Source organism: Apis dorsata, unplaced genomic scaffold, assembly GCF_000469605.1.
Source record: "Apis dorsata unplaced genomic scaffold, Apis dorsata 1.3 scaffold_137, whole genome shotgun sequence".
NCBI classification, from domain to species: Eukaryota; Metazoa; Arthropoda; class Insecta; order Hymenoptera; family Apidae; genus Apis; species Apis dorsata.
This window is the reverse complement of record NW_006263429.1, coordinates 528206-550184: the sequence shown is the minus strand read 5'-3', so window position 1 is coordinate 550184 and position 21979 is coordinate 528206. Positions and strand designations below refer to the sequence as shown.

At 28.2% G+C, this 21979-nt stretch overlaps 1 protein-coding gene and 1 long non-coding RNA gene across 3 annotated transcripts in view; both read left to right on the top strand.

Annotated features, from left to right (window-relative positions):
• The window catches only part of LOC102681980 (heparan sulfate 2-O-sulfotransferase pipe), a 44489-nt gene that overhangs the window by 624 nt on the left and 21886 nt on the right, over positions 1-21979 (top strand). For both annotated transcript variants that reach the window (XM_006613217.2, XM_006613216.2), the window contains exons 2-3: positions 208-472; positions 3124-3272. In XM_006613217.2, the coding sequence (XP_006613280.1) occupies positions 468-472; positions 3124-3272 (154 nt within the window). In that variant the 5' untranslated portion in view covers positions 208-467. The remainder of the gene's footprint in view (positions 1-207; positions 473-3123; positions 3273-21979) is intronic.
• On the top strand, positions 16242-18742 carry LOC102681727. Its single transcript, XR_004150050.1, has 3 exons — positions 16242-16816; positions 17827-18202; positions 18287-18742. It is a non-coding gene; the product is annotated as an uncharacterized LOC102681727 (long non-coding RNA).

Sequence of the window (21979 nt, the reverse complement as noted above, 5' to 3'; positions counted from 1 at the left end):
TGCATAATGCTGCATATACAAGAAATATAGATAATTTATGCACAAATTATTAATTTTTCAAATATGAAGTTTAAAGTATTTCTTCTCCAAAAATGACCGACACTAAAGATTTGTATGCATTTCCATCATCATCATATAGAATAATGTATAGTAGTAGTTCTTAACCGGCGAACTACCATAACTTTTCCTCTGTTACACGTTCCATAGGCATGAAGAAGCGCATCTTATCTACTGTATAGAAACCATTCGGATGTCTAAGCGATCTAGACAATCGTGCCAGGAGAAATGAATGCATGTCCAGATAAAAGAAAACAAGAAACGAACGGTATCGGTCGCGACATGCGGTGTCAACGACACACGAACATGAGGGAACCGTAAGCTCTTAGGACCATGAAATAACTTGGAATGCGGGAAGGGCCATCGCGCATAATGAGGGTATCTGGAAATTCAACTTCTTAACTATTCCCATGAGGTCTGTCCGCAGTCAGTTTTCGAGTTCAAATTAAATTATATGTTACTAAATGAAAGTTATTGAAAGTTTTACGAGATACAACAAAATCTCATTTATTTAAACATGTAGGGAAATAATCTAATTCATATTAGAGATATTTCAAATTAAAATCAAATTTTGAAATCTCGAAATTTTTTGAAACTTTTTTAAATAAATTTTATACTTTCAAAATTTTTGCTATTTTTGCAATTTAAAACTTCAGGAGAATTGCATAACCGAGTAGTTATAGATTAAAAACATTCGAAATTTAAAAAATTAAAAATTTTAAAATATTCTTAAAAAAAAAACAAGAGAAAATAAGTATTCTGAGTTTCAAAAATTTCAAGTTCAAAATTAAAATACTTTCAAACAAATAAAGTGATGTTATGCAAGTTTCCAGTTCATTTAACAGAAAAAGATGCCTTCTTCTGCAAACCCTCATCTTGACCATACAAGAAATCGCTTACCTAGTGGAATTTCCGGCGGTCAATGATTTTTCTAGTTCACCGATCACAAACCATTATGAAGTTCCGTGACATATGCTGTCACGCATATGTGTCAATGTCCGATCGGTTTAAAAGGAACGTCATCTTGGATGACGTTTTATCGATACGATGTAGACAGGATACTGCTTCTAAAGGGGCATCCTCAATGAGATGCAGAACGTTTATCGATCGTAGAAATTCAAACAGCCGACATTTAACGAGATTACTTCCTGCGCAGGAGGAAAAAGAACTTCTGATGCGATGAATGGATTATTTTTCTATCAAGCCATCATGATTTGCTATAATTGTTAATAATTATAACGGATAAATGAAACTCATGAATTAGATCAATATTGACATGATAATTTTTATGTTTTAACAATTAATCTATTTGAAATTTAATGAAAGTTATTGAATTTATTTAATTAAATAAAAATAGATTTCGTTTTTAATTTATATAATATAATTAGCTTAATAATGGAAATTTATTTAACTTGATTTTAATAAAAATTGTATGTAGAGTATAATAAATTATACATATTTATCAAGGATTAAAATTTTAATTTTTGGAATTTTTTAAACTAAAACTTACAGTCAGCCAATTATTCTTTGATTTGTAAAAAATATTATTTATGCAAATTATTCTTTATCTAGATTCCGAGAATTACAAAAATAGTTTATTATACACAAGAAATATAAATCGGATTTATGTGAAAAGTTTTTTCAAATTAAATTGATATTCAAGATATTAAATCGCAATAAAATGCACGATGGCTTTACAGTAACATCACTGAATTTTCTCTATACGATGAAAGTCAAACATCGAAGGAATGATTCTTGAATTTTCCGTGCACGTACTTGTCGACAACGTAGAGAAAAGACACTTTAATTCATCGTCATTCTTCGGAGAAATTTCTCTTGATTCCTTATTTTACAATTATATTTGTTCCACAAAGTTACGAGGCAAACATCATGCATGGAAGAAAATGCAGCAGCCTACGATATCATCAGAAGTGCAATTTTGTATCTCTTCAGTGGAGGTCGTCCTTTTACGGTCGACGAGGGATCGCTTGAAACCAGGTCGCACGTGAAACATCGCGAACAGAATGATCAATTACGGGATAGATGACTTCGCTATGCCCTGTTTCCTCTGGCGACGACAACCCACATGTCAGACAATCTGTAACATGTCACTTTGGGAAAACAAGTGTCCTCATCCATTTTCAAATATTTGGCCCCTCTACCTTTATTTGCTCGGTGGAAAGTCTTTTCTCGCGAAGTAATGTAATTTTATGTTTGACCGTTTTGAAAGTGCCAATGTAGATAGCATAGATTTGCTTTGTGTTTACATTGTAACAATGTAATAGTTGTAAAAGAAAGATACTTAAGATTGATATTAGCATTTTAAATGGAAAAATAGTAATTGAAAATGTTAATACAAAAAGATCTAATTGCATTTTATTTATTTATAAATTTTTATGAAAATATTTTCCTGTATTTTTTCGTGTTTTTTAAATATTTTGCTATTTTTCCTTTATTTGCTTAGTGGAAAGTTTTTTCTTGTAATAGTAATTTTATGTTTGACTATCTTGAAAGTAGCAATGTAGATAGCTTTGTCTACATTGTAAATAGTTGTAGATGAGAGAATTTGAAATTGATATAATTGTAATATAAGTATTTTGTTATGTGGAATAAATTGAGAATGTTAATGTTAATGGATATTTTATTTGTGTTTTAATAATTAAATACTTTAATTTTAGTAACTTGTAAATATAACAAAGTTTCAAAAAATAAGGATATTATATTAATTTAATCTCTATAAATTAAATATTATAGTGAATTTCTAATCTACATAGAAGCTAAATTAATTATTTGATGTCTAAAATATTAAATATTTTAATGCCAAAATTTAAAATTTTTCAGAAAAACAAAAATATTATATAATTGATCATCTGAATAACTTATACAGATCCAAAATAATAAAAAAATAAATTTATCATAAATGATGAAAAGATTATTTATTAAAAATATAGATACTTATTAAAATTACTGATAAGAATCAAAAATCGATAATTTTTGTATCGAATTAATATAATCTTTTTTTTTCTTTTCATTGGAATAACTGTTTCATTCAATATTTATTTTCAGGACGATCGAGCTAATTGCGCTGATCGCCATTTCCAGCACTCTGTTCCTCTTTTTGCACACCAGAGAGCTGCACTCGCGTTTACGAAAAATGGAAGTTCGCCTTCAGCCTGGCGAAGACGAAATGCTGTCAGCAAATCAACTCTCATCCGGTGAGTTTTCCATTTTTTTCTATTTTATTGAACTTTTCTTTACAATATAATCTTTCTATGTACTTTTAAGAGTTGATACGCGATTCGAAAACGTTATTTTTGTTCAATCAAATTCTGTGATATTTTATTATTTTAGAACTAGTATTGATAATCTAGAACTGGCATTTTAGATTGGAAAGTTGATTTAAGTGAAACCTCATGATTTATATATGTCGTAGAATGTTGACTTTCTTATGGAAAAAACAATTAACTTTGATTGATTGATTAGATTGATATAGAAGATGTGTACTGTATTCATAATAATTTTAATCATAAATTATTTTAATGAAAATTAAACATTATGTTAGGATAAGTTGTAGGATAAATTTTAAAGTTTGAAGTTTATTCTCTGTTTATTTTTATATATGTTTGTTAATTTTTTTAATTTTCTTAATTACAAAAATTAATTTATTCATAATCATTTTAATGCATCGAAGTTAAAAAAAGGGAAAATTTTGATTTATAAAAAAAAATTTAATATTAATTTGTTATAAAAAATATATTTACGAATTTTTAAGAATCAAAATAAAAATTATTTAAAATTAGTATTTCCAATTTCATTAAATATTAAATACAGGAAATCAAGAAATCAAAAGAATCATTAGACCTCATGTAATTAAAACAAACGTTAAAAAAGAGATAATTTTAATTGTCTGAGAAAAATGTTTTAAAAGATAAAAAATAACTCACAATGTTACGCATTCTCAACAAGTACTTAATTACAACTTCTAGAAGATTTAAAATTGTCAAGATACAACATTCTCACTCATTTTTCATACTTTAACTAATTTTATTAAATAACAAAATATTAAAGATTTCAAATTTTATATATTATATCTTCCTTAAAAAAAATTGATAAAGAAGGTTTTTCTTTTAAACAAATTTGAACTGAAAAGAATTGAAAATTGAATATTATAAGTTGAGAAATTTTGTCTTATAACATTCTTTGATTGCGAATATCCTTGAAGGGAGAACTTCCCGGTTGAAGAAGGTCAAGGTGTGAGAGCGAGCTCACAAAGAGTCAAAGCACACGGTCGACGTCGGAAGAGTCGTTTGTTTCACATGTGCGTATATCGTTAGATCATTATCGTTTCAGCTCTCTTACCATTTTGCATTGCATTGCGAGATACGTAACGGTATCGGGGCCCTCGTTTGCCCGTAACACGCTAATTAGCTATACTGGATCCTCCTCTCCTCGTCGAGTCGTTCTGATTCCCTCCTTAATGCTGCTACCGTTCCCAATTTGTTGCCTCCGTTCTGCGATCAAGATCGATTAATCGTTTGTCTCCTTCTTGGTATTAGAAACAGATATATAATCTTTGATAAAGTTAGTTAAGCTTCATAGGATATATTTTTCTTAATTCGCTATTGAAATATCTGATAAAGAAATAAAGTTCAAGATCAAAAAAATTTTCTTTTGAATAATTTTTCTTTTGAATAATTTCTGTTATGAATAATTTTTCTTTTTGTGAACTTCCGAATAACTTTATCTTAATTCATCATGAAATAGTAGGAGAAATTTATTTTTAAATAAATACTTTTATCGTTTTTTTTCCAATATCGTTTTTTTTCAATTTACTCACTTTCTTTATAAAATAATAATTACAAAAAATCAAATTGTTTGTATTGTATTAAATCCGAATTCGTATATTACGAGTTCTCACTCGAATCCGCCCGACTTTTTCCGACACGACCCGAACGACGAATGTATTCAATATATTAGTGTGCTCGCACGTCCTTAATTGCCAGTCATTGTTCGGCAGTAAGACCGTGTTAACCTCTTAATATTCATGCATGTGACACATATATATAATTCTTTAAATAGAAATTGAATATTTTACAAAAAAAATTTAGTGGAAAAAGATTTCAACTTATATAGAGAGAAGGATCACGAGTTTTTTGAATATAACAAAATATAACATAACAAAACAAAAGAAAGTTACAATTCAAAAATTATAAAACATTATATCATTCTTCTTACAACATCGAATATTTTAAATAAATAAAATATTTTTTAGTTTCTATCACATAAATTCGTATAAAGGAATATCTTTGTTTAAAGAGATTTATTTTAATGGTAGCCGCGATAGGAAAAGAAAAAGTTATGGAACAGAGTTTTCAAAATAGCTCCGGGTTATAAATATTCATAATTGAGTGTCTGCCATGGAACGAAAAATATTCAACGATCTTCTCTCGAGATACATAACACTGACTGCACAATTTGTATAATTATTAGTGATATTCTGTATAAGTATGCGCACACGCGACATACGAAAGCGTGTGTAATTCATGAGAAATGTATTGGAAATCGAAAGTGGAGAGCAGAAAGATGTTGATGGATTACTTTTCGTCCCTCTGCTTGCAATCAGTAGCATATTCTATTGCATGCTCGAGTTGTAGGTCATCGAACTTATAACGATGAGAATTGATAGATGTTCGAAGAATCATATATCGCTTTAAAATCGGTTTGTACATTTTTTAACTGGTCAACGATCAATCTTTCTGTTGAACACAAATCATCAAAGGTTAATCGCTTGTACCTTAGATAGTTATTTCTTAAGATACAGTGAGTGCAATTAATATTTATTTCATCGTGATATTCCAGAGATTAGTGCTTTACATTATATTTGTTTGTTATAATTTTTTTTTAATACATGGATGCTTTCATACATTAAAGAAATAGTTAATTTAAAAGAATAAAAGATTCAATAAAATATAATATATCGTTTTTATAAAAACTTTGTCATAATTATAAAAATTTTACAAAGATTTATCTATAATTGCAAAATGATTATAATTTATATAATATATTTAGCATTGCATAGCATGTATATATGTGTGGATACATATAATATAAATTTAAAAAGTGAAAATGAACGAAATATATTATCGAAATGAAAAAGCGGATTTCACACAAATGTGAAGCATTCAGTTTAACTTTCATGTAAATGTAGCTTTTTATCATATATTATATTGTTGCTAGGGGAATAGATGCATAGTTTCGCTCAGAGTTCATACTTCTTGACCTCATTTTCTAGCGTTCTACTTATTGTCAATGAGAAAAGAATTCTTTTTTACCGCATCTTTTTTATGCGTCATTCTCATTAAGACAATATCAAAAAATGAATCGCGAATGATCGATAAGTATATACCTAGAGGATAGAAAAATTTAAAAAAGAATTCGTAAGGAAAAATATTCATTTGCAATGCAAAAAGAAAAATGAATCAGTTGGAAGATAAATAATAATTACGAATATTTATTTAAATTTATATTTTTGTGAGTATATCGAAAAAAATATCTTTTGAATATATGAATGTTATAATCAATATTTAAATTTGAATTTGCCCGAATAAATTTTGTAATACGTATTTCATAAATTTTTAAGAATTATTGATTTCATAATTCAATTTGCAAATAAAATTCAATTGATGTTACTGATATTAATAATCTGAATAGAGGGAAAGTCTAGGTTATGTTTAGCGAAAGATAAAGATCGATGATGTATAATAAGATATATTGAACACGAACTACGAATTATTGTAGCATGAATTTATTAAATATGCTTTTTAGATCGTGATATGAGACGAGTTTTCGTTTTGAGGTTATGTATATACTTATGACTTAATATTATAACATTATGACAGGAAGATATCTATATTATATTAAAATGTTAATAAGGATATAATGATATATAATATATGAAATATTTATAATATATCGTGACTACGAACGATTATTCAAAAAATTTTTTAAATTATTTTATTTTTAATCTTAACAATTTCTTTTTAGTGATAAAATTCTATATATTTGAAGAAATAATATCAAATATGCAAAATAACGAAGATAGAGTTTGATTTTAATATACTTGACAAATTGTGACAAATATTTTGATCGGAAATTGTAAAAATTTTATTTTTAACTGTTTTTAATTATCATTTTTAATAGATCCAAAAGGATGTTGAATCACGTGAAGAATCTTGTTAGAAGTTGTGAAACGATTACTCTTATGGAAAGATCTTATAATATTTTCTCTAAATAGCCTTGCTAAACATCCTTTGTTTTTGATTCAATCGTTCATGTCTATTATTAAAAAATTCACAAATTTATTTACAACGCAAAAATTTTACAAATATTTTCCGAAAAAAGAAAAATTAAACAATTGTACAAAAACGAATATAATAATTTTTTAAATAATTTGCAGCATCTCGAAAATCTGTTTAATAAAATTAAATCGCAAGAAAATAAGAAAAGAAATCACAAAAGATCAAGGAAATTCCATTCTTATTGTCCATCATCCAGAAAATGAATTTCAACTTTATCCCATTCGATTCGTAATAAAATTGGAGCAATCATAAAAGGAAGGGAATAAAATAAAAAAGGGAGAAAAAAAAATTTTTAAAATAGGAAGAAAAAGAATATCACGGTCTGCCTCTGGCTGGTAGAAAATGGAAGATCTGCGAAATAATCCATTGCACAGATGGTCGAGAGAAGTGAAAGGAAGACGTTCAGGGATGGAATGGAAAATAGACGGAATGAAATATTTCTTTACGATGGAGAAATGGATTAATGGCCTGTTCCTGCGTGTCTCGAATGAAAGTGGAGATTAGAATTTTTTTCTTTCTTTTTATTTATTTATTTTTTTTTTGTTTTTTGTTAAGGCTATAAGAGGAGACAGGATGAGCCTCGAATTTTGTATCCACGAGATGATGAGATTGAAATGGTGTACATAAAAACAAAAAAGATTGGTCATCGAAAAGGTTGTTAGTTTGATGTAAAAGTGAATGGCTGTTTATGATCAACTATTACGATTTGTAATATATTATAAAAGCTATAAACAATACTATAAAACTCTCAAGTAAAAATACGATTTTATAAGGCATACGAGAAGATAGGATTTTAAGCTTTGATTTGTATCCACGATGGGATTGAAATGAAATTGTAAGTATAGAACAGTAAGGATTTATCGTCGAAATGGTTTGTTAATTCGATGTAAAGATTGGTTAATTAATTTCTCGTCAACCATTATCATTTATAATTTATGAAAGCTATAATATTATAACATCTTGAATAAAAGTATTTTTTTTTTTTTTTCTATTTTTACAAGCCATAAAGAAGGAAATTATTTTTTATTGACAGAAAATCGTGCGAGTAAATATTGGCCATCAAAAGATTACTAATTCGATGTATGAAAATGTGAGTGAATGGTTGTTAATTTTATAATTTTATAAATTCTGCGACTTATAAAATGTAAAATTTATAATTATATATTTAATATATTTTATAAACGATACGTTATTTCTTTTGCAATTTAACAAAAAAGTATTTATTTTGTTAACAGGATAAAATAATTTTTGATAGAATATTGAAATAGAAAAATTCCAGATTATTGGAATTGAATAATCGTTAAGTTCTTATCGATGCAATTTGTAATGTGTACGAAAGCTGTAAATAAATTGGCGCGATTAATATTCGAAAATTTTTTGAAAAGAATGAATTGCTTGCGAAGTAATGGACGAAAGAAACGACGAATGAATCTTTCTTAGTTCCAATTAAGATTGCAAGCGGAAAGGAGAATCGTTTTAATTGCATACGATCGAGTTGATTAAGCTTTCACGATAATTATGTGCCAAGATAATCCTTGACGATAATTTTTAGTACGCTTTTGTCTTCATCATCAGGTTAAAACAAAGTTGAAATTGTGCGAAAGAAGGACAAACCAAAAGAAGAAGGTCGAAACTTATATATTTTTAACAAAAGAATAGAAAGTGTGTCTATAGAAAGAAACAAAATCATTGTATTTAAATATATATATATTTTTTTAAGCGATTTACAAATGATTTACAAATGGAGGAAGATTTCTAAAAATAATTTTGGAAAGTCAATTTCTAAGATTATGAAAGATTTCTTCATAGATTGTATATTTATTGTATTGAATATATGCATTATGCATATATTCTTTTCAAATTGTTCAAATTTACTTATAAAAATATATATAATTGCTTAAAACAAAATTATTTGTAAAAAAAATTACATTACAATCTTTTCGTAACTAATCTCTTTTAAATTCATTTGCAGTAAAGAAAAATCCATATGAAAGATAATCATCAAAAAAAAAAAAAAGTATTCGTATATTTTCTTCTCGCTTAAAAATTCGAAGTAATCCTCGTTAAAATAGTTTAGTTGAACAGTTTCGTCTGAACCGATTACAACGAAAGCGAAACGAAATCCATCAACATTGAAATACATAAAGAAAGAAAGAAAAAAAAAAGAAAGAAAGAGAGAAGGAAAAAAATAAAGAAGGAAGAAAGGAAGGAAAGAAAGAAAGAAAAAAAGAAAGAAAGAAAGGAATTCGAAATTTTTATAAGATAAATCGAACGAGATTAACGAGGCAATTTTCACTTGTCCATGAAGTTACGTTCGCACCTCTCGCTCACGATACCAATCACCGAGTCCACAAGTGGTAATACGTCCGCTTGGTGTGCGCTCCTTCGTTCGCACTGCCCTTTTCACGGCCAGGATCAAGATCGAGAATGAGCTATGGCCTCCTGTTCCCGATCGTGGATACCATTCGAATGCGGAAACGGAAAACGCTCCCTTTGCACCTATCATCGTTTCTTTCTTTATTTCTTCACTTCTTCGTAATTTTTTTAAGAATATGAAGAGTAGAGACTCTCAGAAATTGGAAAAAATATCGAAATTTTTGCTATTTTTGCGATTTAGTAATTTTGAAATGTAAAGAAATTATTTTTGAAGAATTATAGAAATTTGGAAATTCTCTTAAAATTCAAACAAAAAGTAATTTATATTTTTGAAGAATTTTAGAAATTTGGAATTCTCTTGAAATTCAGAGAAAGAATAATTTATATTTTTGGACAATTTTAGAAATTTAGAACTCTGGAAATACAGAAAAATTTGTATTTTTGAAGAATTTCAGATTTATTAAGATTTTTATTCTTTATAGAACAAACATTATCTGGAAGAAAAGAAAAACGTCTAAATTTAGAGAATTTTGAAAAGATTTAAGAAAATTTTTATATTTTCTACGACGAGAAATTCGATTATTACAAACGTGAAAAATTCAAGTTTCTCTTGGCTATTATTTTGTAAGCGAACATATTTCTTGAGATGTCTCCAATACGCGACGTGACTTCCTCGTAGTCAAGTTTAGTATCTAAGGGATATTTTATGGCGTGTCCCTTCGCAACGGAACCTCGTAAATATATCTTAATCGTGGCATTCGCAGTTTAATTGCAATCAATATTATTTCTTTTTTATAAATTCAAAGAAAAATTTATCCATTTTTAAACTATATCGAAATATTTATATATAATTATGAATTATAGATATTTAATAATCCATTTTTGAATATAATTAAGAAAGTTTCTTTCCTCCGATTGATTGTCCGAGAAACGAGCAATTATTATAAACTATGTCATTGAAATTCAGCAATCTTTTCAAAAAGGAGAAAATTCTCGATCTCCATTGTTATCCAAAGAAAAAAAAAATTCAAAGATTTTATTCGATTTTCTATTCTATAACGAATTAGCGGTTTTACTTTCTATCGAATTAAGAAGTTTGTTATTAAGTATGTCACAATTTACTGTCTCCAAGGTTGAATATGAAATAGAATGAAAGTTTAGAGAGTCGTAATTTTTGATTATTAAAACCAAACGTGACGAATTTACACTTTGACATCCAGAAAAAAAAAATGTTTTCTCTATTTGCTTCTAATTTCTATTCGCTTCTTTTCTGATCAAATTTAATAGCTATAACTTATTGTTAGGAACGTATTTTTAAACTCGTATTTTCTTCTTTCAAATGTTAAAGCGATAATTAGTCATGGTTTATGATAATTCTTGATAATGATTCTTTGAACAGTAAATTAATGCGAAAATTGTGCATAATTGAGTAATTTTAATTAGAAAATTGATCGTTAGAGAAAAATTAACTTAAACTCGTTCTGTTAAAAATAATTAATTAAAGATATTTTAAAAATAATATTTTATATTGGATTCTACAATCACATTCTGAATATTTTTGCAAATCACTTTTTTGTTTTATTTTTATTTGTAACCATTACACCAAATGTCACGTTACACCAAATCGAATGTATTTTTTAACAACTTCTATGTTATTTAAAATTTAATCAAAGATCAAAAATCTTTTTCTAATATCATAAATATTTTCACATATTTTTAAAATAACAATATTCATCCTAAAAATTATGGCATATCGCCTATCAAAAAAACTAGGTTATGTTAGATTAGGTTAGATTAAAAAATATTGTTTTAATACATGCAAAACGTTTCCTTTGATTTCATTTTAGACGTAAAACGTATAAATCGAAACACATATTCAGATTAAAAAGAAAATATATGCATATATACAAAAATAAAAATTATATTATGAACTAAAAACATATTGAGTGGATTGGTTTCACTTTCTCTTTCTCTCTCTATCTTTTTCTCTCGTATCAAGAAAAAAATAGCGATAAAAATAGGCAGAACGACGATTTAAGAGTCAAGGAAACGAAGGGACAAAGAACTGGTGGTATCCGCTGGGAATCTCATTGTTCCGTTTTTATGAAAGAGGCTCGAGTATATCATGGCCTCATGGAAACGGACAATCGCGGTTTTGCAATTCTAAAAGTGTCCATGTGGTTTGGCCATATCCTCGCCACGAATCAAGATCGCGGATGGACGATTCACGATCTGACAAACGACACAACGGAAATGATCGTACTTCTATTGCTTTGCAATTCCAACTACTCACTTTCCATTGTGCGTTATTATCGCCGATAGTTGGTACGTGGCTTATACGATCGTAAGGCAAGTTTTCACGGCCATTTCCGTTTTGCTCGGTCTATTATCGATCGAAAAAGTATTCGAATTTTTTTTCTGATGAATAATATTGTAAATAATAATGTTCGAAGATAAAAATATGTAAAAACTAATTTTTGATCAATCCAATAATTCGTAGTTATAATCATATGGCAAATTTTTATGTGTGATTTGTGATTATATACATGATGATTCATAAAAATTCGAATTTTTATTGTAAATAATTGTTCATAATAAAAATATGTATATTGTCGATAGATTTGATAAAAAATTTTTCTTGTAAATTATATTTCGATTAGATAAAATTTAACCTAGTTAATCGATTGAATATTCTTTAATGTAAACAAGTCTTTTGTCCTTTATCCACTTTCCCTCGAATAATTAAAATGAATTTCGAAAACCAATCATCGATCGATGTAACACTTGTTCACTTCATTGCGTAAACAAAGATAATAAAAAAAAATAAATAACAAAATAATGAAAATGGAAACGTATTAATACGTCTGATCATAATAAACTTATTCTCCATTTATTTCACTCAGTGATAGGCAAAATTTAATAGTTGAAATTACCTCGATAAGTTATTTTATGTTCAAAATATAATAATCGCAAATAAATATTTAATAATGTCAAACAGTCGAGGTTATACGAAAAGCTGATTATAATAGATACGAATAAATGTTATTCAAGCATTTTAATAAGTAATTACTTAAAGTAATTTTATTCAAAATTTTTAACTAGTTACTTTTTCATCACTAGTTATTTTTTAATGTCTTTTGTTCACAGCACAGCAAAGTATCGATAATGAAACGTTAACGAGATTGTTACATAAGTTTAACAATGAATTTCTACTTTGTTTTATGCGTATAAAATGAAAGACTAATAAACATCGAATTTAATTTGACATCGAATTGTAGAACGAAATTGCATGCATGCTTTTAGAGAAGAGTGTCGAAAGATCTTTCTTGACACAATATCGTCGTCTTGCGTTTATAATTATATCTTACATAAAGGAAGTTAAACAGTTGTATCTTCTATTGAGAGAACAGTGTCACGATTAAACGGTAGCTAAACTGAACGATATTTCACTTTTCCGAGAAATTAATTAGCTCGTGTAATTACTACAATTATTTGTACGCTGCGCAATTTCATCTTATAATAATATAACGATATTAATTAAATCTCAATACATGTAATATAATCTTCTTTAATAATGATTTTCTTTACAAGGAATGTTGGATATTAACATTTAAAGAATAACTTTCCACATTTTAATTGCAAAGGAACGAAATGAAATCTTGATATGATAAATATATAATTTGTGTGTATAAATAGGTTTGACCCACTTTTTAACTCACGATAATTATAAAAATTGCAAGAAGTTTCTATTTGTTTCTAACTTCATCTTTCTTCCTTTCTGAATCCGTCATTTTTAATTATTTAGTTTCAAATTATAGAAGGCGGTAAATAAAACTGGTATAAGATCGTTTGAAAATTGCAAAGAGAATTGAAAATTCACAGTTACATTAATTTTATTAATTAATGGACGTGAGTTAACGATAAATATCATAAGTTCGTAATTATCGTTGGCATAATAGGATATAATGCGGGGCTATTACAAAGGTCTATCAGAAAGTCGTGATTCTCATCTTTATAATTCTAAAAAAAAAAAAAAACTCTCTCTATCGATCAAATGGCAAACTTCTATCCATAATGAATTTTCTCATAGAACACATTACGATTCAAAAGTTTGAAAGTCTTTTCTCCTTGTTAGTTTCGCAACTTAAGAAATTATTAAAATAATATTCTTAACAAAACATCTTATCGAAATTCGTTGATAATAAAAATACATATTGAAAGAACTGTATTTACATTGGCTAAATTCTTCTTTTACTTAATTCGGCCGATCGATAAATTAATTTTTCGATGAGTTCATTCGATTAATTTTAATAATTGTCAAGTTCCATTTTTCTATCTTCTATCTTAAAAACAAATCTTCTTTTTAATTATATTACTAACTAAAAAAATTAAACAGGTAATTTAATTTTTAATTTAATTTTAATAATAATTTCACTGTAATATTTTGCTTTAAGAACTTACAAATTTTCTTTCTAATTACAGTATATATCAAGAAGAAAACTAAGAAGAAAAATTAACTTTTCGACAAGTTTAGTCAACTAATTTTAATAATAATTACCATTGTCATCACCAATTAATTCCATTAATTTCCACTGTATTATCTGTCTTAAAAATTTACAAATCTTCTTTCTAATTACACTATATGCCAACTAAGAAGAAAATTAAGAAGAAAAATTAACTTCTCGACAAGTAACTTAATAATTTTAATAATAATTCCACTATAACATCTTACCTTAAGAACTTACAAATCTTCTTTCTAATTACAGTACAGTATCAAGAAGAAAATTCAGAAAAAAAATTAACTTTTCGACAAACTCGTTCAACTAATTTTGATAATAATCAGCAAGTTCCACTAATTTCGACTGTATTATTTGTTCTAAAAACTTACAAATCTTCTTTTTAATTATATTAGAAATACCAACTAAAAAGAAAATTAAGAAGAAAAATTGATTACTCGACAAATAATTTAATAATTTTAATAATAAATCCATTATTTTCTAATATCTTACCTTAAGAACTTAGAAATCTTCTTTCTAATTACAATATATATCAAGAAGAAAACTAAGAAGAAAAATTAACTTTCCGACAAACTCGTTCAACTAATTTTGGTAATAATCACCAAGTTCTACCGTAAAATCTTCTTTCTAATTGCGTTATATATACCAAGAAGAAAAATTACTTTTTCGACGAGCTCGTTCAATTAATCCTAATAATAATTACCGTGCCATTCTAAAAACTTATAAACCTTCTTTTAATTAATTACAATGTGTACCAACTACTCGAACGCACTTCTCACGATCTCTCCTGGATCAATCGATCGCTCAACGATGGTCATTACCAGTGTTTGTTTTACAAGCAATCAGAGTTCACGTTCCTTTCGAATGGTTGAATGGTTCGTTACGCTCGGTGTGTCGTTAACCGATATCATTCCAACGCAAGAGCGTGCCGATTAATTAGAACGACGAGATGATCCGCTCACGCGGCATGGAGAAACGAGGAAGCGAGCCATTCGAGGATGATGTGGAACCAGGAAGCAGCCGGGACGATAGGATCAAAGCCTGATAATTCCGACGGAACGGTTCGCCTCTTCGATCGTTCTTCTATTGAAAACGAGACCTCAATTTGCTTCTTGCTACGTGTTAATAGCTTCTTCTATAATGGCTTCCTCGGACGGTGTTTAAGGAAAAAAAAGAGAATAGCGTTGTTAGCTTGATTATGTGAGTTTGTATTGGTTAATTATTAACATTAAAAGAAATGGAAAGAGATTGTGCAGTGAAAGAGAAAGATTTTTCAATTTTTAGAAAATTAATGTAGAGAAAATTAAAGAATGTGATAAAAGAAATGCTACATTTAATAATATAATAATAAAAGATTGAAGATATAATGAATAATGTTACTTATCGTTAATGGATTCTTCCATTATATAGAGACGAAATAGACTCTTCCATTTTTTTGGTGAATTTCCATGTGACATACTAATTAGACAAAAATACGTATACATTTCTTTATCTAAATGATAAATTTCTATATTGTTTTATGTACAATGTAAAACGAAGAAGTGATACGATATGGTACTTTGGCGGAAATGTGTTGATATAACTTTTGCTTAATATGACAATGACGTCATATTATTTCCACTGCTGTTGCTATATTAGGTCCATCACGTGACACAATGGAACGCTTAGCATTGGTGGCAGGCTGATCACGTGACGTACCTTTATCTAATTCAGTAATATCCATGGGGATAATGTGTCGCACGTATTATCTTTCTGTGGAAATTCGCAAGAGGAAAATCGAGCCATATTTAATAATAGAGGGTACAAAATACTATTTTCATTCTAATCATAATTTGATCTTTAGATTTTCAGTACGTTTTACTTTTATTTGAAAATACTAAAAGATAACTAAGTATGAAGTAATACAATTGTCATACTGTTAGAGATTAATAATTTTCACTTGTATTTGAAAAATTATTAAACTTGATTTGAATTCAAAAAAGATTTTATTCTATATTTTCATATCTTTCTTTGATCATAATTTATGAATTGCTCGGTATATTCATTCATCTTGTGAAAAACATGCAAAACATATTTAATACGTATTTGCATAAAAATCCTATTAATCTAATGATAAAAAATAAGCAAAAGGATATTTTAAATGCGAGTATGTAATTTCAAATTTCCGATCGCGAGTCCAAAGATCAAATTTCAAGGGAAAATTTTTTTCATTTGTTCGTTCATCGTCGAACATCTGTCTTCAGGGCATCCTCATTCTCGATCTAGGAAAAGCGTATCGAATCAGAAACAGATTGCATCGAGGATAAAGTTTCCATTCTTCGCCTGGAGAAAGATCTGATAATCGGTATTAACACGGATCAGATCGTATCTGTCTCGATACATTCAACGGATACAAAGTTAGTGCAGATGCGATAGTTATTATGGAAATCAGAATATCATTCGTAATTGAGGAAGTGGCTCATTTTCTTGAACGATCGAAGAAATTGATCTGTGATTAGTATTGCACACGTGAGTATAGAACAAATGAAATGTTTATCGACCAATTATAGAAAGTATCGTTGGGAATTGCATTAATAATGATTTCATTTTTCGTAAAAAAGTGTTCTTATAAGAAATTTATAATTTTCTAACTCGTTGCACCGTGATTTTGTTTGTTGAAATTGTTTGCCTTAAATTTTTATCATTAATAAAAACAAAAAGCGAATTTACAAGGATAAATTTTCTTGATTTTATTTTGTGTATTATTATAGTGTTATATTCTAGAATTCTTATATATCATAAATATTGTATACACATTTCCCTCTTTGAGCAATCCCATCGAAGGATTGCAGAAACGGTTGCAGAACGCGATAAATCGAAAAAGAAGGGATTGCATTCGTCCCTAGACGGGAGCGCGAAGATGAAAACGATACGAGGCTCTGAGCGGTTAGTCGAGGCGAGAGGTATAGAAATTAATGGCCGATCGGCCTCGTTTCGCGATATGTTCAAATGGGCAGGAATGGAAAGCGAATCGAGTACTGACCATTCCTCGTTTCCAGTTCGAGTTCTTCTTCCTGTGTTTTGCGGCGAGAAAACGTGCATCTTGCTGGCCACGATCTGCCCTTCGGGCTATCACGAGTCCGCGTTTTTCCAGACCTTTGTCGTTGCCACGTATATATGAGAAGAATCATATTAAATTTAACGCATGCTCCGTTTTGACGAAACTACCGACCAATCTGCTTCCAATCGTCTTGCGCATTGCGCGAGCGTTAACCCTTTTACGAAGAAGCGATCTTGGATGAAAAAAGAAATCGATTCGCAGTAGTGGTAAGAATTCTGTTTTTGGTCTTCTAGATTTAAAATATATACATACGATAAAATATGTATATATGTATTATATATTTATTTTATTATATGTTGGAATGATCCATAGTTTGAGAATTTGATTCAGAAGATAAATGACAAGTGATCATTTTACTTTATAATTTAATAATTATATTTTGTACTATATTTTTGTTCTTTATTTTGTTTTATTTTAGTTGGTTCTTCTTTAAAAAAAATTATGCAGCGGAAAAATTGGAATTAAAAATACTTATAATTTTGAGGTTATACGTACGTATTTATATATTTATTTTATTCTTGGAATCCATAATTGGAGAATCTATGATTCATAAGATGTAATTCGAATTTTTATTAATCAAATCTCTCTAATTAGATAATTTCGAGAAATCTTTTTAACTCGAATCTTATATTATATCTCTTCTCGAGTTATAAATTATCGAATCTCGTTATCGAAGTATATTGTGATATTTTATATAACAATATAAAATAACAATTACACGATATATATTCCAATCACCAAGGATCACATAAAATATAACTTCATCAAATAATAAAACAAGAACTACAATAAAAGTAAGTCTCTATGGAATTATAATCATTTTCGAGGTGTTATTCGAACAGTTCCATGAAACTTTCGGAATTCATCCTTTTTCACAGTTCCAGCAGATGCTCGTAAACATTGGTTTATAGTTTTTCCCAGGACTTTGGTCGGGTGAGACCTTTCATATCCTTTTATGGCCACACTATTATCATGGAATCTTGTAAATGTTTGAACAACCATCCCAAAGAAGTTTTACCATGTCGCAGCGGCTATCACGTGGCTGTACGTGGCACGTTTACTAACCAGATAGAGACACAAAATAATTCGCTTGAATTCGTAAGAAATGCACTGCTGATATGCTTGGAACATTGGTTTATTGGTCAGTCTGGTTCATTAATCTTTTACATGGAAAGATCGATTCAATGAGTACAGACGATGAATTTCTTAATTAAGAGACTTTTGTATCGAACCAATTGATTTTTGCCAAGAATGAAAGACGAGAATTTTTAAAGATGAAATTATAGAAAAAAAATTGTGAAAAATTGCTATTTGTGGGTCAATGGATAGTTGCTAATTTTAAACTTATGATTGTTAACTAATTGTTAAGTTTGTATTTTAGAATTTAATTGGAATTTTCTAATCTCTATTGTAATGTATTTTTCGCAACAATCTCTTTTAATTTCTATTTTTTAATTTTTTTTAATAAATTTTTTATTGATTAATGAATTTTGATATATAAGTAATTTTTTTTATTGAAATATTTTAACGAAGTAAAATTATTTTCAAGTTTTTAATTCCGCATTTTAAATTATAAAATCTTTAGAATTGAATACTCTATTAATAGAATCTCCAATAAAAAAATTATCTTATTATATTCCACATGTACATAAACTTTCACTTAAAATCAATACTTTTAAATTACATCAATTTTTTTATAAGATAATTACGAAAAACTTTCAATTCTTATTGTATGTATTTACATTTTAAATATAGTACCAAGAAGAATAGTATATATCCGTTCTATCTTCTTTTTTGAACAAAATCGATTTTATCCATTTTCAGTATGTTCTTCCTCTTCCCAACATATTTCTTGCCGCGGAAATGGAAGACAGATTAATGCCATGGGATTTCGTTAGAGACAACAATGGTGTTCGATACAATTAGCCTAGAAGCTGACGTCATGCATCGTGGACGATGGATGGAATGCGAAACGCGGAAACAAAACAACTAGGTAGAACCTATTAATCGTGTCCTTACGACTCTTGTCACATGTAAATAACAGTGATTAAAGTCTGCGCAGCTAATGAACCTTGAAGAAAGAATTTATTGCCTAATATTGTGGATTCTTTTGCTCGTGTCGTCATTCCAATTTATATAAGAAACGGGTCCTTGATTACAGAATTGCAACTAAATGATTCTAATTGCGGATCTAAATATAGTAAACGTTTTGATATTTTTGTAATGAAGAATATAACGAAGAATATAAATATTGATGATACCTTTAATAATGATAGATTGAAATGATTATTAAACTTCATCGAGGTTAATTATTTGCTTTTTGAAAGTTTAAATATTATTCGTACATTTTGGATTAAATTGAAGAATTTTATTTGAAGCGAGAGAAATTGAATTGATTAATTTCATCAAAATTAATTATTTTCTTTTTGAAATGTTTGGTTTCCAAGAAGTTTATATATCGAAAGAGAATTATTTTATATTTCTATCTTATATTTTATATTTCTTCTTATATATAAAATAATACTGTGATAATTATTCACTAATATTCGATCGAAATTTTAATAAGAAATTAGATAGAATTAAATAAAATATAAGTATAAATAGTAAACGAAGAACATGTAACGAAACTTATAGTTTAAAAATTTTTTAAATTATTCTGTTTCTACTTTATATTCGCGCATTCTTTATTTTTAAAATTTAGATAAAATAAATTCCAAGCGAAATGGATTGAACCGTGCATTCAAAGAATAAAATAATTCCATTCGGCAAGCAATGAAACGGAATATGATATTACGCATCGTAACTATATAAAATTTCGCCATCAAACCGAAGCATGATTCTCCTCCGCATTCCTGACACACATTACCAGCAATCGATCGCGTGTCTCGAGCCATGCATCGGAATACGTCCAAGCCTCTCGAGAGAATCTCCGTAGACCTCTCGATCGCGACCTACATATTCCATCTTTGTAATGTTCGAAAGTTGTCGAACGACTTTTTCCAATTTCTTTTTTATCATGATGTTTCCTTCTCGCGCACGTTACATAAATCAAACAGTTTTCTCGATATCGGGAGAATACGAAGATCGAGCAATCATTTAAGTAAGCTAACCTTAAACTGTTGGTCCACGGTTATTGAACCACAATAGTTGTCTACATAGAGTTTCAAAGTAAAAAATTATAAGTTAAAGATGTTACATTCTTTTTGGATGTCAATAATTTTTTTGGTAAAATAATTTTTTTTTTGATCTATTGATATTCAAAATTATTAAGGTTAAGTTATATCGATTAATATATATTGTGGTTAGTTAATATTTAGATGAGATTCAGTAATGGAAATTCAGCTTAAAATACATGCTCTATTATATGATCGTACCAGATGATATTGATTAATAATAATCAAAATTTATGAGCTACATTGGGCATAGATTAGTACTAATTGTAAAATAATTAATTATTTTGGAATATTGTTGGTAATAATTTGTAATCCATTTAAAATTATAGACCCATGATTAAATGAAAATTAAATTAAATTATTAAATTAAAATAAATTAAATTAAATTAGATTGATAAAAGCTATATACAATACAGATCAATTAATCATTTTAAAAAATAGTGTATTAATGATTCGAAATTCACCTTAAACTATATATCGTCTATTAACGATCATAGATTGATTAATAATAACAATAATAATGTTAAAATAATTAACTATTTATTTATTAATTAACCACACAATACATTTATTAGTGATTCAAAACTCATTTTATCAATACTTACTAACAATAATAATAACGATTACAAAATTCGGTTACATTCAATACGAACATAGCATTAACAAGTACAATATAGTAATAGTTCAGTAATAATTCAAAACTCGCCTTAAAGTGTATCTTCCTATCCAAACAATCGCAACAGTTCATATCAATCAAAACAAATCAATTTTCTTCCATCTCTATCGATTGATTCAAACTTCCATTGGAAAATTTCCTCAGAAGAAAATTCGCAAAGAAAATTCGTCGGAAAATCGATGGAAAACCATATTTTCTATAGTGTAATTGTGATATTGTAATCTTGAAATATCTAAGTATTCGGTGGAGATGAAAGTTTGTGTAATTTTGCCAACCATCACAAGCAATTAGAGCGCAAGATCGTCTTGAGAGGAACATTCGCGTTCTTCGAGTCGCTTTCCCAAGTTCTAGGTCACCGGGTCTCTCCTCCATCTCCTCGACTTGAACCAAAACAGGAGTAAAAGGCTGTCTGGCCAGTCTTCCAGATAGCGTACGAGCGAATCCAATCACTCGTATTGGCCTGTTCTTTTTCTTACCTTCGTATATCTACCTTTTCACCGCTTGACATCCTTTTTCCGACCTTCTCGCGATCAGGATTTACGCGTATCTTTCTTTTGAGTGAATTGGTGATTGTGTACAGGGTGATTCATGTGACGTCGTCATTTTTTTATGTTTTGTGAAAAATTAATCAAAAATTGATGCAGATAATATATTTATAGATAAATACTTAATTAACCATCTTGGGATCTCGATAATATTTTCAATATATTGTTAACGTCATC